The sequence below is a fragment of the Phacochoerus africanus genome, chromosome 2 (genome assembly GCF_016906955.1).
Source record: "Phacochoerus africanus isolate WHEZ1 chromosome 2, ROS_Pafr_v1, whole genome shotgun sequence".
Taxonomy (NCBI): domain Eukaryota; kingdom Metazoa; phylum Chordata; class Mammalia; order Artiodactyla; family Suidae; genus Phacochoerus; species Phacochoerus africanus.
In genome coordinates, this window is record NC_062545.1 from 277,843,214 (window position 1) to 277,860,671 (window position 17,458).

General features: G+C 61.2%; 1 protein-coding gene across 1 annotated transcript in view; it reads left to right on the top strand.

Moving 5' to 3' along the window:
* The first annotated feature begins 5,817 nt into the window (after nucleotides 1-5,817).
* Nucleotides 5,818-17,458, top strand: part of OLFM1 (olfactomedin 1) — a 36,797-nt gene continuing 25,156 nt past the window's right edge. Inside the window, exon 1 of the mRNA XM_047768872.1 lies at nucleotides 5,818-6,150. Coding sequence (XP_047624828.1) covers nucleotides 6,085-6,150 — 66 coding nt within the window. The 5' untranslated portion in view covers nucleotides 5,818-6,084. The remainder of the gene's footprint in view (nucleotides 6,151-17,458) is intronic.

Sequence of the window (17,458 nt, forward strand, 5' to 3'; positions counted from 1 at the left end):
AACCGTAGCAGCAGCGAGATCCCACGCACGCTCCAGACACTGTGTCAGCCGACCAGACAGACAGAGGACAGACTCCAGCACAGACGGAGGCCCCCAGACCAAGACAATTTAAGGAGCTATTAAACCTCAGACCCAAAAAGACTTAAAATTCACACCTAATGCCCTAGATCCTCCTTCGCTGTTTCCCAAGCCCTGTCCCCTTCTCCTGTGTGGAGAGCAGGTAGGTGCCCTGGCCTCGGGGGGCACCTGGCAGGCCTTCCAGGCAGGAAGACGGTGGGACCAGCAAAGGGGCAGCAGCTGCAGGTCCAGTGGAAGAGGGTTCCAGGGAGGAGGGGGCGTCAACCGCGGGGGGTGGGGGAGTTGCTGCTCCCAAGTGAGACAGACTCATCATTGACCTCTGCACTTGACAGCTGGACTGTGGCTGCTCTGAGCAGGGCTCGGGGAGAACAGGCGGGGACTCCCTGGGCACAGCCTTGTGCCGATAAAGTGGAGCAGAGAGGTGGGGTCATGGCCTGGGAAGCAAAGGAGAGGAGGGGTGTTTTCCTTAAGAGGGAGGGCGCAGCCGTCCTGGCTGTGGGTGGGGATGGTCCTGCGGGGTGGGGAGGGGGGAGGTCCGAGTAAGCACAGACAGGTCCCCAGGGAGGGGAGGGAGCGGGACGGAGCGCCTGGGACCCTGGGTCTCCTGTGGGCGCCCCGATGTTCTCAGAGAGGGAAGAATCACGTGGTCGCCTGGGGACCGAGTGTGGGGAGGGGTCCACGTGTGAGAGTGGCTAGGAGAGGGGGAGCTGGGGAGGGGGCTGAGGCCGGAATTCTGGGAGCATGGAGCGCCCTTGGGGGGAGGGCGCGGGTTCAGGGGGACCATCTGAGCAGTCAGGGGAGCTGCTGGGAGAGAGTCTGGGAGGAGGCAGGAGGGGAAGGCTGGGGGCTGGGGGCTGAGAGTGGCTCCAAGGACAGTTCCCAGAAGGGACAGGGAGGCGGAGGCAGTGGGGGGGGGGGCAGGGGGGTGGATAAGGAGGAAGCAGGGAAGGGAGTGGGGGCCTTGTGCCCCATGAACCCCTGCAGAAGACCCAGTGAGCATCCTCTCCCACAGGGTTGGTGAGAAAGTGAGAGAAGACCCGTAAGCCCCCAGCAGCACGGGCCGGGCACACAGTAGGGCTGAGAACGGTGTCAGCGGCGTGGCCTCTGTTGCCCTGCTCACCATTTCTGCCACGACAGGCCACACACCCAGGACCCGCAGCCTTTCCCCAGACGACTTCCTAAGGTGAGAAGCCCACCCGCTGCTGGCTGCAGGGACCCCCCAGGCGGATGAGGGCAGGCAACTGGGGGCCTGGGTGTGAGCCTACGGCCAATGCCCTGCAGGTGCCCGCACCCCTGAGGATGCCTCTGTCTGGCCAGACCTGTCCACAGCGAATGGCTCTCAATCCACACCTACCGTTCCTGAGGGACTGCGGGCCCCCAGGGAGGCTGAGAAGGGAGGGCAGAGGCCCGGGGTGGGGGAGGGGGAGGTGTGCGGGGCTGGGCTCAGGATCTGAGGAGCGGGCAGCCCATCGGCTCTGGGCTCTGAGCGCAGGAGGCAGGACAACTCGCGTGGGTTGGGCCCCACGTGCAAGGAAATTTTCAGGGAGGAGAGGGGGAGTTAGTGCCGTTGCCGTGGCAACCGCTCTGTCACATTCTAATGAGGCTGGCAGTGCCAGGAGGCTCCTTTTAAAGGACCTCGAAGCACGTCGACTGGGGGGGCGTCCTGAGGAGTCTCAGCAGGACCCTGGCTTCTTCTTCGAGCTGTGGCCCGAGTCCCATCAGCACAGCAGGAAAGGGTGGAGGTGCCTGGCACCTGCTGTTCCAGCCGAAGGGCTCAGGGCTGGCGCGAAGGGACAGGAGGCCACCCCTGTCTGAGCCCCAAGGCTGTTTCTACCTGGAGCCACGGCTCTGGGGGCTTCAGGTGGGAAAGTGGATGGATAAGAAGCAAAACGCAGTTGGTCTAAGTTGGTCAGCAGAGAAGGGTGGCAGCATCCGGGACGGCGGCCACCTTACCCCCCGACTTTGGCCAACCCCAAAGCAGCGAATGGGAACAAGAAACTCAAGAGGAGCTGCTGGGGACTCGGGGCGGGCCCTGGGCCCACAGAGATAGATCCAGAACAGGGACTAACTAGCGAGGGGGCATGGGTGGCAGAAGCGGAAACGACTATTGTAAAGCTGGATCATGCAAAGCACAGCAAAGCACCGGAAATGCAGACGGGAGAGGGAGGCCAGCGGAAGAGGACGGGGACGATGCCCCATCTCTCAAAGCAGGAGGTGGCCGGCGTGGTCGGGATGGAGGCTGGGGGCAAAGACGGCCCCCTCCACGCGGGGAAGGGTCCACGCAGACCCCCTTTGTCTGCACTAGAGGGCTGTTCCAGGAGATAGCAGCTCTGAGTGAAGGCAGAGGCACTTTAGTAGCCACTTCTCCAGCCTGGCATCCTTTTCCCATCCTCCGTTAAGTTCAAGTGCAGTCGAAGATTCTACGTTGCAAACCGTGTCCATCAGCACCTGCTCCTCTGCCCTCTGCCTCCAGCCTTGAGCTCGTGAGCCTGGCACATCTTGGGCACTTCCTGTAGCTGGAGATCCCTCCCTGCACCCAGCAGGCAGGTAGGGCTGCCTCTTGGACGAAGACGGGGCGGGCATGGTAGGGGATCTCCCACAGCCAGGGGTCAGATTTGGTTTTAGGGGACACTATCTGACGTTTCTTCCTTGTATGTCCTTGTATGCACACACACACACACACACACACACACACACACACACATGGAGATATGTCGGCATCGCAACCATCTGGTCACAACACGGCTTATTCTGGGCAGTGGGCTTTTGCTGGGTTGCTATGTTATTTTTTAAAAGCATGTTACTTTTTAAAAGCAATACGGTAACGAGTCTGTGTAACTTTTCTCTTTCTTGGGCTGTGCCCTCGGCATATGGAAGTTCCCAGGCCAGGAATCCAAACTGTACCACAGCAGTAACCAGAGCTGCAGCAGGGGGCAAAGCCAAGTGTTTAACCACTAGGCTACCAGGGAACTCCTGTGTAACTTTCAAAAACAACCTCCTTAAGATAGAATTCACATACCAAACAATTCAGCCACTTAGAGTGTACAATTCAACCCTTTTGGCATAGGACATTATCATTTTTTAACAGTGGTAAAAATTGTGTATAGTAAAATATATGAATCATTTAGTAAAAATTTAACCGTTTTAATCAAGTGTACAATTGAGTGGCACTGAAGGCGTTTACCACATCATGCAACTAGCATCACGATTTCCAGAACTTTCTGTACCATCAGGTAATTCCTCCCTCACTCCCTGGTACCTTCTAATCAATGTCCAGTTTCTGCCAATTTGCCTCGTGGAGATGCTGCACTGAAGTGGAAGCACAGTTCTCGCCCTTTTGGGACTGGCCCCTTCCACGCGGGGAAAAGGGCCGTCAGGATTCATCTTCGCAGCCTGTGTCAGAGTTCCCTTCCTTTCATTTTTTTATTTTATTTTTTTTGTGTCTTTTTAGGGCCACACCGGCAGCATCTGGAAGCTCCCAGGCCAGGGGTCTAATTGAAGCTGCAGCCACCGGCCCACACCACAGCCACAGCAACACCAGATCCAAGCCGCGTCGGCAACCTACACCACAGCTCACGGTAGCGCTGGATCCTTAACCCACTGAGTGAGGCCAGGGATGGAACCTGCGTCCTCATGGATGCTAGTGGGGTTCGTTACGCTGAGCCACGACAGGAGGTCCACGTTTCCCTTCCTTTTAACGGCGGAATGGTAATCCGTCGTGTGAACAACCTACGTTCTGTTTATTCCTTCATCTGTCCATGGACTCTTGGGTTTCCATTTTTTTGCTGCTGTGGGAAGAGCTGCTACGAGCAGGGCTGTTCAAATCCCTGCTTGAGACGCTGCCGTCGGCTCCTTTGGGTAGACGTTCAGAAGGGGAATTACTGGTTTGTGTATGGTTGTGTGATTTTTAAAAGAAAAACAAGTCTTACTACAGTTAAATCTTAGCGCTCGGTTCACTTGAGGTCATCAATACAGCCTTCCTCTCCCGACCAAAGATGCGGTCACAGTGCAGCTCCAGGACCGTGTCCCCCACCCTCCTGAGCCTCTGTCCTCTTTGTACCCGGGGCAGCTGCAGCCGCCCCAGGACAAGGATGGGGAGGCTGAGGCAGAGACTGGCGGAGCGGGGGTGCTGCAGGACCTCCAGGCCCTGTCTGCTCTTCATAACTGTCTCTGCAGTTTCACCCAATGCTTTTATCCAGCCCTGCCCTTGATCTTGGCAACGGCCTGTGAGACACACAGCCTCCGCCGACCCCATTCTACAGGAGGGGAAACTGAGGCTCAGAGAGCCACTCCTAGGGGGAGCCAGGGCCAAATGCAGCCTCTCTCCGGGGTCACCAGGAGGCCCGGAGGCCACGGGCGTCACCAACAGCTTTCTCTCCTGGGACGAGAATGTGAATGCTCCACCAATAAACCAGGAGGGGGCAGAGCGGGAAGGTGGGCTGGCCCCATCCCCGTCCCTCTTCTCAGGAAGCACGCCTCCAGCTCCTTCACCCCAGGCACCCAGGGGCACCACCTCCAGTGTGGGGTGAACAGCATCCGCCCTTGCTCGGGGACTGCCTGATGCCCCCGCGAGTCACCCCCCAAGGCTCCAGCCCCCGCACCTGTGACAGGTGAGGGCTGGCATTCTGCAATTATCAGGTCTGGAGCCCCTTTGCTGTTAGGCATTTTCCTTCTGGAGTTTATTTCCCATAGACGGAACACTAAACACGGGGGCAGAGATGAGAAGGATGTTTCTAAACACCTGCGACCAGCTCAGCGTCTCAGAAAACCCAGGGGCTCAGAGTCTTCTCCCCCCAGGTCGGGGGTTTAGATGGAAGATGTGGCCCCCAGGACCAGCTCCCTGGGGTCTTGGCTGGGGGTCCATGTGAGAGTGTGGGGGTGACCCCGAGGAGAAGGTGCATCTTTTTCACCTCCTGGGGGGCGAGGGTGGACGAACTGGCAGGTTAGGGGGCTCTGGAAGCTCACAGCGCCAGCTAGGGAGCCTCTCTCCTAGGTTCCCGGTGCACGGCAGGCAGAGCTGTGTCTGCTTCGGTCTCAACCCCCGTGCCCTCGATCTCCAGCAGACCCACAGGGCTGTCCGTGCCCACGCCCACACGGACGCATGGGAACCAGGAACACCAGGGCAGACCCTCACCCAGCACTGGCTGGGGACAGAAGCCCCAGCACGCCAAGCCTTCTCCCTTCCTCCTCTTTGGAGCCACCCCAGAGGCACAGGAAAAAGACCTGTCCTGCCAGATGACCCACTTTCTAGCTCCGATCCCATCCCCCTCAACCCACTCCCAGCCTCAACCCTCCTGGCTCTGAGTCTCAGCTTATCTCATGGAAAGGGGGCCTCCAAAGGCCTTTCCATCCTGAGCCCTCATCCCCGGGCGCTCTGCGACCACCCGTTGAGTCTAGGAGGGCCCGGATCCCGGCTCCCCAGGGCCCTGGGCCGGGGGTCCCCATTCCAGACGCCAGGGGCCTGGAGCCCTGCGGCGGCTGCCGCCAGCCAGGGTGAAGTTTTCTCCCCGAGTTAAATTTCCCCCGCCTTTTTGATGTCACATCCTGTCCCAGCCTGCTTCCCCGCCGCCGCCGCCGCCGCCGCCGCCGCCGCCCTCCCTGCTCCCGCGCGCGAGCGTGGCGCGCGGGTCCCTCTGCGCCACCCCGCCCCCGCCCCTTCCCGGCAAACTTTTGGCACCCGGGCGGTGCAGCCGCGCGCCCGAGCTGTGCGGGCGCGGGGCCGTTAGGAGGAGGGGCCGAGGAGGGGCCGAGGGGCGGCCCGCCCCGCCCGCCGCCCAGCCCGGCCGATCGCGGAGCCGCTCGACGCGCTGGAGATGCAGAGCGGAGGCTCCGCTCAGCAGACCCCGCGCGCCACCTGCTCCCGGTGCTGAAGGCGCAGGGACACGGCCGGGCGCCGCCGCGGAGCCAGCAGAGCAGAGCCGGGAGCGCGTCCGCGTCCACGCAGCCGCCGGCCGCCGAGCACCCAGGGCTCCCCGCACGCCAGGACGTTGGAGGTGGCCGCGAGACATGCCACCGGCCCGGAAGCTCCTCGGCCTCCTCTTCCTCATCCTGATGGGCACTGAACTCACTCAGGTACGTGCATCCAACGCCATTTTCCTCCCTGCGTGCGACGCCCCCGCCCGGCCCCGGGGGCGCCTGGCAAAGTCGGGGAGCAGCTCGGCGCGGCCCGGCGCCCCCGACCCGGGCGCCCCTGGCCGCGGGCTTGGGGAGGGGGCCAGAGTGCCAGCCGCACCTGGGGTGGAGGAAGGGGTGCGGGCTGATTGGAGACGGCTGCTCCGTCCCCCAGGACCCCCAGCCCTGACCACTCCCTCCTGGCCTCCCTGGCCTCCCACTCCCTGCTGAGAAGTTCAGAGGGCAGCCGAAGGGGGCCATCTGGCTGCTCTTGTGGTCTGGGAGGAAGACGGAGGAGCAGGATGTCCAAGCCCCTGGCATTTTCAGAGGCAGATCTGACCTAACTCCCACTCCCAGCATCCCTCCCCTGGACCATCCTGCATCCTCGCCTTGGGCTATAACGCTGCCCTTGGGCTCCCCAAGCAGGTGGCGGGGGTGGTGCCATGGAGACCAGCCCCGGGGTGGCAGGCGCTGTGTCCGGGGCTGAGGTGCATTGTAGGCTCATTGTGGAGGGCTGGGTTGGGTTGGGTTGGGGCTGGGGTTGTGGCCACATGGGCGGCGTGAAGTGTCAGCGGCGAGCGAGTGGAGAGACCGCTGGGCATTTTAAGTGGCTTGTGTCCCCGAACAGTGTATCAACAGAGAGCCTGTCTCCGGCTGGCTGGTATTCTCCATTTTAAAATTGCATTTCATAGCTGGCAGCTCTGGGAGGAGAAGGGCTGTCCGGGAGTGCTGGGCAGGGGGTGTTCCTTTGGCGCCAGGGTGCTGGGAAGAGCCTGCCAGCTTCAGGAGTCAGGCTGCTCAGAGTGACATTAAAATGCCCTTTCAACGGTGCCCCTGTGCCATGGTCGGAGCTGGGAGATGCTGGCCCTTTGTCCGGGAGGTGGATGGGCTGCCAGCTCCTCGGCCCCAAGTGCCAGCTGCCCCCTCCCTCTCCAAATAAAAGAGGAAACAAAAGAGAGAAGAGACGGGGAGAGGCAGATTGCAAGAGAGAAGGCTCTGGAAGGAGCTTCCCTTGTTTTGCCTTGAAGCCCTTGCCGGCTCCCTGGCTCTGCCAGCAGGTGCAGCCATGGCTTCAGCGTTGGGGGGGGTGGGGGCATCCCATCGAGGCTGAGGGCGCCTGCCCTTGTGCCTCTAGGACCCTCAGCCGGGCCCCCTAGGGAGGTGCCGCGTGGTCTCTGGCAGAGAAGTTGTCTCGGCTGCCAGGAAGGCCTGGCTGAGGGCGGGCTTGTGCCCTGTGGATGGACACTGTGTGCAGGCACGTGTGCACACTCACACACACGCTCCCACATGCTCCCACCCTAGGCATGAGCACACGCGGCAGGAAGGGGCCAGAAAGCCTATGCCCTACTCCGACGTCTTGAGAGAGAGGTGGCTGGTCTGGGTGGCCCTGGAAGTGGCTGCCTTCCAGCTCCCCAGGTCCCGCCGGCCAGGTGGCCAGGCTCCCCAGGCCCCACTGGCCACCTCCAGGCTCCCCTAGCCCTGTCCCCGCCCTCGCGAGATGCTTCTCCTCCAGACGTTTGCTTCTCCATCTTTTGAAAAATCCCCTGTTCTTGAAAGAAACTTTTGGTCCAGCTTCCGTGGAAGCTTTGTCTCCATGGCGGGAACCCCCCACGCGCCTGCCCCCTGACCCCCGTTCTCCCCACGGCCCCTTCAGGACTCCAGCCAGCTCCCTGAGCCCACAGCCACCCCAACCCACCCCACCCCACCCGGGGCCGGAAGGGAAACAGGATTGTTTTCTTTGGAAAGTTCCTCTTTTGGAAGCGGAGCTGTGAGATCTCCCAGGGGGACACCTCCCTCTACACAGCCGGTACCCTCCCTGGGCCCTGCCTCTGAGGCTACGCGTTCAGAATCTTCTGCTGGAAGCCAATTATTCCTAATTGTGCTGGGATCTTAGAGCAGCGGCTCAACCTTCCCAGCCCTTTCAAGTCTGCGAAGGGGTCAGAGAGAGGCTGGCTCGGTCCCCAGCTCCAAAGATGCAGGCCACCCGCCGCGGTGGGCTTCTTCGGGGTCCGGCCAGGGGCGCTCTGCCTTTAGCAGTGACCTCTCAGGTGGGGACGGGGCTGCTCTGGGTCCGGGAGCTGCTCAGGGACACCCCCACCCAAGAATCTTGCTTCCTGGGTCCCAAAGCGAGTCAAGCCTAGGAGGCTATGCTGCGTGCTGTCAGGAGCATTTTTGCTGCCTTCGTGTGTGAGTGAATAAAACACTTCGACTTCAGGAGAAGGGGGAGCAACATGCAGGTGACGGAGCCGCGTGCGTCTGTGTCCCCTTCACCCTTTCCCACGTCCACTTTAGGCGAATTGCTCCCCCAGCCACTCGCTCACCCCGAGGGCCCCTCTGAGGGATGGGGACACACGTTCTAGGGCCACTGTGGTGGTGGATTAGCACCTGTTCAAATGGGAACGAGCCAGCCCGCATGTTTTGACCTGTGCTTCCCAATCTCCACCCGAAGGATGCAGGCAGACGGGCGGGGGATGGGGGGGTGGCGGGAGGGACAGAGCCCACGGCCAGGCCATCTGTTCTCCCGACAGCTCGCTTACGATGCGCCGCTCAATCAAATGCCACCTAGTGATGGATGACCTACTACGCGCCAGGCTCCTGGGCCCAGATGAACTCTGTCCCCAGACAGAAGGACGCTTTACTGGGTTTTGTTCTGTGGTTGTCAATAAAAGGCTGGCATTTTGAGCTCCTTGAGAAGCCTCCTTGGAGCGCCCCAGCAGGTGCAGGAGAGGAGCTGACCTCCTGTCTTGGGGGCGGTGGGGCAGCCTGGGGCTGCCCAAGCGCCACCCCCCGCCACTCCCCCCACCCCAGCCCTGCTGTCCCTTGAGAAAACCACAAGGGAACCACGTGTGTGATGGCATGAAAGGGGCCGGCAGCTCTGTGCCGGTGACCTTGTCCCCTCCGCCCTCACCCTCCCCAGTCCCACCAGCCTTGCCCCGGTGACCTTGAGACAGGCTCTCTCGGCTTTAGCCTGAGCTGCCAACTTTTTAAAACTAGGAGGCTGAAGCTTTGCTGATGCTCGAAGATGTCTCCCCACGACAAACCCCCACACGGGTCCTGTCCTCCTTTCCTGCCTCACGCGGCTCTTGGATGCCTGCTGGTCAGGCTTAACTTGGTCAAACCCGGGCTGGCAAGGCCAAGTGCAAGCCTGGCCATTTGGCATCCAGGCGGGGAGACCTGAGGCTCTGCGGTAACTACTTCTTTAGGAGGCACGAGGGCTCTGGGATCCGAGTGGAGGGAGTTCGGAGCTCTGAGCTGCTTTGCAGAAGGGGTGCTGTTTCAGCTGGTCCAAGGTTGCCCCTGGGTGAGCGGGAGAAGGAGGGCGGGACAGGACAGCTGAGCAGCAGGAGGGCTGCACACGGAGGTCGCAGCGCGAAGAAGGGCCCAGGACCTCTGCTTTTGCATCCGGGTTCAGCAAACAAGTCTTGAAGGGCTGGTTTATCTCACTGGGCCCCTAACCCCAGGTGGAGCTGGGGCCTGACCTCAGGCTGGGCAGGGTCTAACCCGGGAGGTGGGGCCTAACCCGGGAGGTGGGGCCTGACCCCAGGCTGGGCGGGGCCATTCCTCACTTCATGAGGATGCTGATGCTTGGGGTGGGGGTGGGGGGTGCCATCTGTAAATGACCGGAGGGCATCCCTGAGCGCCAGCTGTTACTGGGACTGTCTTCAGGCTTTATGGAGTGACTGCTGCGTGCTTGTCCCGAGCTTGGTTGGCTGTTTGCAGGTCAGGGCACCTGAGAAGAGGTGTGAGTAGACTCTGGGGTGGGGTGGGGGAGCCGTGATGGGTGCGGAGCCCGGTCAGGCAGGTGTCACAGAGGGGCTGACTCCGCGCCAGCATCCCCCTGAGACCCATCCCTTTAAATCTGTTTTCTCCCCCTCACACTCAGCGAGAGCAGAAGACCCCAACCCACTGCCCCGAACAGACTTAGCGAGAAGAAAGCCATCCATTCAGAGGGGAGCGTGCATTCTGGCACCTGCTGGAACCTCACCTTCGTCCCCACCATCTCAGCGACTCCCTGCCCACCGCCCCAGGCCCTCGGCTCCCTGGCTCTTAGTCCCACCTCCGCCCTGGCCACTGGGGTGTTGGTGGTCCCGGGATCCGGGGGCACTGGCAACACTGGGCCGTTTCCTAACCAGTTAGTTCAGAAGGCCTGCGTTTTATTCCGTCTTTGCACCGAGGTCGGCCCCACACATTGCCGGACTGGGAGGAGTTTGCGTTTCTGGGTGGGAAGGCTCAGGACCCCAGGGTGCAGCGGCTGTGATCCTCCGTGTGAGGCAGCTGCTTCGTCTCTGAAAGCAACGTGCTCCTCGTTCCCCGGACCTCAGCCTTTCGCCAGTGAAAAGAAAGACAATTTTCTGCCTTGCGTCGTCTTTGTGACTGAAGTCATGAGGCCCTGTAATCGGTATTAACACCCCCGTGTAAAAAGGGATAACAAGCTAATGACGGGCTGAGCCGAATTAGATGCATGGCAGCTGCGAGCCGGCCTGACGGGGACAGGAGCCAGTTTTCGGCGGGGACAGGTGCCCTGTGGACGTGCTTCTGGCCCGGACACTGCCAGCAGGTCATCCCCCCGGTGGCTGAGGTTTGGGGTGGAGGGGACAGTGGAACCGGAAAGTACACATATATCTCTTCATTTATCAGATTATTACACATAAGAAACTCGCCAGGAGCTTAAAGCACTAGAGAGAAAACCCGTCCCAAGTTTAATATCTGTTGAGTGTCGTGGCGTGTCACACTGCCCATGTCACACTCCCCACCAGGAGCTTGATCTGGGTCCCTTGCACGCTGCCCAGCGACGCCGTGGCGGTCCTTGTGACCGCAAGGAGGAAACCCAGGTTGGAGGCAGGGCTGGTAACCTGCCCAGTGGCCCAGCCAGAAGGTGACAGACCCCAGATGCAGCCCCAGGTCTGTCTCGTTAAGGCGGAGAGAGAAAAATAAAAAGAGAGAGTGGCTTCATGTCCCCGAGAACCAGTAAGACAGGAGGTAGCTGGTGTCCACACGGTGGCTCCAGGGCCTCAGGACGCGGCCTCGAACGCCAGGTCTCTAACTGGGTGGCCCGAAGCTCAATGCTTGGTGCTTGACGCTTGGCCTGCTCTGACCCTGGAGCTTGACTCTTGGAAGGGGAGGAGCCTAGGGGGTGGGATCTTCTCTCCAACCCAAAGGCGGGGCCCCGCAGCGAGCCCTGCCCCCCTGGGTGCATCTCCCAGCAGGTGCGTGGCCATTGAATGCAGGGAGCAAGAATAGGACGCCGGCCTTCTTAGCTGCTGTCCCCTCTAAACCTCTGACCGTTTGCCCCAGACCCCCTGCGCTCCTGGTTATACTGTCACCTTGCGTGTCACATAATTACGGGGAGACAACGCCACCACCGTGAGGAGGCTTCTCGTTGCCGACACGGCCTCCCTTGCTTGGGCACCCAGGTTAAGTCCCATGACCAGCGCCCTGGTGACAGTGGGCGACAGTGACTTCCTTACTCTTGAGCAGGCTTAGAAGACGTGGACTCCCTGTCCACTCATCCTGGTCTTGGCAGGGGGGGATTGGCTGGGCACCGTTCCTGTGTCCAGTGCAATGACATTTAAGATCAGACAGCCAGTAATAGGGTGGGTGCCTAGAAAGAGGCTGGATTGAGGGGTCCAGGGGAGAGAAGGGAGGGCGGGGGCCGAAGCCTGGGCTTTGTCCACCTTGAAGCTGTCGCCTAGGGCCGTCCGCTTCCACGCGGTGGGGTAGGGAGTGCGCGAGACGCCCCAGGAGCTTAACCTCCCGGCACGGGGGCCCCCATGTTGTCCCCAGGGCTCTCACCAGTGGAAAGAACGTCACTCCCACTTGCTTCGGGTGTCTGAGGGTCAGGGAAGAACAAAGGTGTGTTTATAAATACTATAAATAGCTCTACTATAGCCCAGGGTGCTGGTTGTAAATGGCAGCCAAGCATGACTCAAAGAAAAGAGCTCTCAGGGTGCCAAACACTTCTGCTCTCAAATGGGTGGGTACCCTGCCCCCTCGCTCCCATCCGGGCAGCCCAGCCCCCAGATCTTGTCCTGTTCACTCTGCAGAGTTGGACGTGGCGGCGTGTGGCCGCTGGGGAGAAGGCGGTTGAGTCACAGTGTCAGCAACTCGAGGGATTTCTCCCGGGACAACAGCAGCCCTTGGCGGAGGGGCCGAGGTGTCTGAGGCGGAGCCTGGGCTCTGCAGGCAGAGGGGCCTCATCGTTGGAGGTGCTGGGAACGTTCTGAGGGCCCAGCGTGTCCCCAGGGGCGCAGCCGCGTGCGGAAGGCTCCCCGGTCTGGGGGCACCAAGTCCTCTGCCCTGAGCAAGTGTGACTTTCTGGGGTGTTTCCTGCCGGACCCCACAGTTGACTCTTGGATGTTTTTAAAATGAGTCCCCTTACTTGGGAAGCAGGAAGCAGTCAAGTTCACCTGCTCAGCCCCGAGGGCCAGGTGCCGGCGGAATCCTCCTGTCCCGGGTTCTTCAAAGCGCTCCTCCCAGAAGGGGACCCCGTTTCTGTTGGGGCAACTACCCCCAAATGGGGCCTCCCTCCCACTGTCTGGATATGACTGTCTGAGGCACACCAGAGACCCGAGGCCCCACGTCGGAGAGGGGGCTTGAACCTGAGGACCAGGCAGAGGGAAGGACGGCCCACTGTGGTCTCCCGAGGCCACAGGGAGAGAAAGTTCCAGAGAGCCGTGGCTCCTCCCACGGCGCCCCGCCTGGACCACGTCTTCCCCGCTCCAAAGACATTCTTCTTCCAGGGGGACAGGAAGAGGGGTGGGGGGAGCAGAAGAGCCCCCCCCCCAGTCTCCTCCTCCCTCTCCCCACTTTCTCCCCCCCTCCACGCTCATCCTTCCCTTTCCTCCCTCCTTCTTCTCTCCCCTCCCTCCCTCCCTGCCCCCCCATATATGCAAATAGCTCAAGGGGACTATGCATATTCTTAAACAGCAAAAGGGCATCTAAACCCTGTCCTTTGGGGACTGTCCCTAGGTCCAGGAGCCTGGGGGCTGGCCCTGGCCCCAGCAAGTCCCCGCCCTGTGGACCTGGTTCCTGTCCAGGCCAGGGGACGGGTGTGTCCCACGGCTGTGGTGGGGCTTCATTCAGTGACTCCCCAACCCCCCAGGGCGGTCCCTTAGCAGAACAACAGGGCTGCAGGCAGGAGGAGGCGTTCACGGTTAGGGAACATCAGGGTTCACGTTGGGCGCCGTGGAACCCGGGCCGTGGAGGCTGGCATTCTTGTTTTCACGCGTGCTGGCAAGTGTGCACAGAGCCCACCAAGGTCAAGGCTGGAAGGGGTTGGCATGAGGACAGAACCCTGGCCCGTAGGGCAGCTGAACAGGCTCCGCCCAGAATCACTGGGCAGAGGGGAGCGCTCACAGCCCTCCCACGCTGAGCTGAGGGCTCCGGCATGCTCCGGCAGACACATCCTGGCCACCGTGCCCCGTGGTATCGTGCAGTTGGCGGGCACCTCTGGCCACACAGATCTTGCTATTTCTGCACCCCGAGAGATTTCTCCGTGGCGCCTGCTGGGGTTTGAGTGTTTGTGTCCCCTGAATGGTGCTGAAATCCTGCCCCGTAGGTGATGGTAGCAGGAGGTGGGGTTGTCGGGATCAGTCTGGGTCCCGGTCCCTCATAATCAGGCTCCGGGGAGCCCCTCCCCTCTGGCGCTGGGGACACAGTGAGGAGGCCCCACCCAGAACCCGGAGGGCCGTACCAGGTCGCGACCACGCCGCCGGCGTGGCGTCCTGAGCTCCATCGTCCGGCCCCCAGAACTGGGAACAGTAAACACCCACTGTTCATTAGGCCCCCACCCGTTCAGCGACCTCGGACCGAAACACCACGACCTCTGAAGGGCAGGGGGGTCCATGGCTTTGAGCCTGGCCCTGGGAACAGCTGGCCCACCCTGTGACCTTGGACAGGTCTTGTCATCCTTCTAAGCCCAAGGTGCCTCCTCTGTAAAGCGGAGCCCGCGTTAGCACCGCCGCAGGGCGTCTATCGGGATCATGTGCGTGGCCTACTTCGTTTGAGGGTGTCTGGGGCGCGGTACCGGCTCCAGCAGTAGAACGATGGTTATTCAGAGTCCCAAAACGAAGGGAGCTCTTGCTTCAAGGAAAGCCGTGCAGAAACCGGGATTTCAGCTGCTTCTGAAGAACCCTTGGTGTTGGTTGGCGCCGTGGATCCTTTAATCCTGCATCCTTGACAAGGCACAGTTTGCTTTGGGAAATACTGTACAGCTTCTAAATCAAATTACACTTGCTTGGGGCTTCTAAATGCCTTAAAAGCAGTAGTTCTTCCTACTGAGTCATAGATTCTGGACACTGCAGAGGATTTGGGTTTGAGATTAGATGAGCTGGAAGTGAGTTCCCTCGAACCTCTCAGCGGTCAGAGCAGCACAGGTGCGGGCTCCCAGCTGGGTGGGGAGCGGGTGCACCGCCCAGCCCGGTCCTGTCCGCACGTGCTCCATCTGGGAGGGAGGGGTGAGACCGCACATTTATTCTATTCTCTATGGAGAACAGACAGGTAGCCAGATGACGACCGGGGTTTAAAGGCATCCGGGTGGGTGTGAATCAGCTCTTCTCCCATCCCTCCCAGTGCTTTGACCTCCTGGGGTCAGCTTCATCCCCAGGGAGCTGTAGGAGTTCCAGGGTGCAGCCTACATTTGGCGAATGCCATGTCAGTTACCCAAAGCCGCATTTTAAAAAGGCTGCTTCTCAGCCGCGTCTTAGGGGTTGCCACACGCCCTTTCTGGCACCCCAGCAGGATTGCTAGCTCAGGAGAAATACGATAAGGGGGTTTCAAATCTCCAGGCTGCCTCTAATTGCCTGTCCCCTAGAACCTGGAAGGCAGCCCCTCAACCTGGGGATGGGGTGGAGGGGGGCGTCTAGCCTCTGCCAGGTCTCGGGAGCAGACTTGGGTTCATCGTTGCAAACGACCTGGTTCTCATTTCCTCTGTGGAGAAGCCCGGCTGGGTTGGCCCTCCTCTCTTTAGAGCAGCAGTTAGGAATCCCCAGGGACATGACGGCCGCGAAATCACAAGTTCTTCAAGATCAGGAGAGGTTTTGTAAGTTCTCTGCATCTGCCCGTTTGGAGCGCACCTTCCTGGAAGGTATGGCTCTGGGTATTGGGAGCGGTTTGCACGGCCAACGGCACCTCCTCAGCATCACATCTGCGCCTCTGCATCCACAGCATCTCTTGGGCGTGGTCCTCAGCCAATCAGCTCTTAGGGGAGGTGACAGGGGTTGCTGGGAGCATTGAATCCCCGCTCTGCCAGGGGCTCACGCACCGGTCACTGGTGGCTCAGCTGAGGGTCTCCCCTGAGCCCCTTTGGTCTTCTGAAAAAGGGGGGTGACAGGGAGGATCCCCCTTATCTGCCACCACATCTGCTTCCACACTGACTCACTGAGTCCTCACACGCCCCAGAAAGAAAGGCTGCTCTTATGAAATGCATTTTACAGACGGGGAAACCGAGGCACAGGAGGGCTAATTGCCTCCGCCAGGACCTCACAACCAGGAAGCGGCAGAAGCAGGGCTCAATCCCAGGCTGTCTGGCCCCAGAGTCTGCCCACGGAGTGACTACTCTGAGATGCCTTTCTTGGCAATGCATGTACTCAGTTGGTGGTAGCTAAGTTTTCGTTTGCACAGTGCCTGGGAATCTGCTCTATACAGTTGGTCCAACCAATAAGTGGTCGGTGTCCTTCTGCGGTGGGAAGCAGGTGTGAGTGATTTGGGTTGGCACAGCTTTCGGCCCTAAATCTGTGTTAAAGGGTCGTTGAAAGAGAAAGGAGGCGGAGCTGGGGTGACTGCTGCCCCAGCACCCGCACTCAGCGTGGACCCAGCAGAGCCTGCAGTACCCGCTCGCGCTGGGAGGTGGCGCGTTTCCCCAACAGTTGGAATTCGCTGCTTCCAGCCCAGCCGCTGCCCCAGATCCTGTGCATTAGCCAGGAAAACAAATCTGGGGAACCCTTCAGCTCGAGGGTCTCACCCCCAAGGCTCAGGCCAGGACCACCCTGGCCGTGATTGAGTCCCCTCTACAGAGGGACCCGAGCAGAGAGAGGAGCCCTGGAAGGTGCTGTCCAGCTTGACCGGAGGAAGACTAGCTCCTTCGTGCTGACGTCCACCCTTCAGTCCCCATCCGGGAAGGGAGATGAATTTTCTCCCAGGCAGAGAAGAGGGCAGTGAGTGAGGTGGGGGTTCTCTACTCCCCAAACGGCTGGGAAGATTTAACGGGGGCCTGGAGGACGTGCGTCTTCCATCTCCCGTGAGAAGAGCCTCCTGCACGTTCTAAAACCCTATCAAGAGGTTTGACCCAGTCAGGCCTGCACTTCCAAGAGACTCACACGTGTCCTGGCGCTGATGCTGTCCAGGACTGGGGGCTTGTGCCAGCCCGCCCTAGCTCTCTGCCTGGGCACCAGGAGCCCCCACGGGAGCCGGAAGACACTCACCCCTGCTCCCCAGCCACAGACCCCAGGTCCCTGACCAGGGCCCCACCTGCACCACTCTTGTCCTGGGTGTGGCCGCTTTAGCAATCCTGCCGGCAGGTGGGAACCCCAAACCCAGACCCAGCTCCTGCACCACTCCACACGTCTGCACCCAGGAGCCCGCACTGGGCAGTGCTTCCACTGCCAGCAAAGACCCAGGGGCTCCTGGCTGTCCCCGGCTCCCTGAAGGGCCTTTTCCCTCTCCCTGACCCCCTCCCGCAACCCTGGAGCTGGAGAGCCCCCCAGGGGCTGCTTTTGGAGCTGGGCTCCAGCTCGCCTTCCAGGCTGGGTTTCAGGGCGCTGCCCGGCTGTCAGGAGCGAGGAGCCACGGCAGGATAGGTCCTCAGCGCCACGAAGCGAGCCCTGTGGGGTCTCAGAGGGGCGCCCGCCCTGGCTCGCTGGCGGCCTTGAGGGTGGGAGGGCAGCGGCCAGCTGGTGCGCTAAGGCCGCTGCCATCTGCGCGGGCGGATTTTGATGAGTTGAGGGGCGGTGGTCTGTCTTTCTTCCCGGGTCACCCCCTCCCAACTCCTCAGCGGCAGGGCTCTGCAGACGTCGCCGGCAGCAGCCAGGGGGCGGCGGGGAGCCGGAGTGGAGAGGAAAAATCCACCCATTTCCTGGGCAGATTGCGTCGGCCGCCGCCCGGCAGTGTCCCCGCCTCCCGGCCGCGGCCCCCGCGCGCAGCCAGCGCGGCGCTCAGAGCCGGAGCCGGAGCCGGAGCTGGAGCCGGCGGCCCTTCCCGGCGGCGGGCGGCAGCGGACGGGGGCCAGCGGCGGGGCGGCCACTCTCCCGGGCGCCCGGAGCGGCGCGACCAT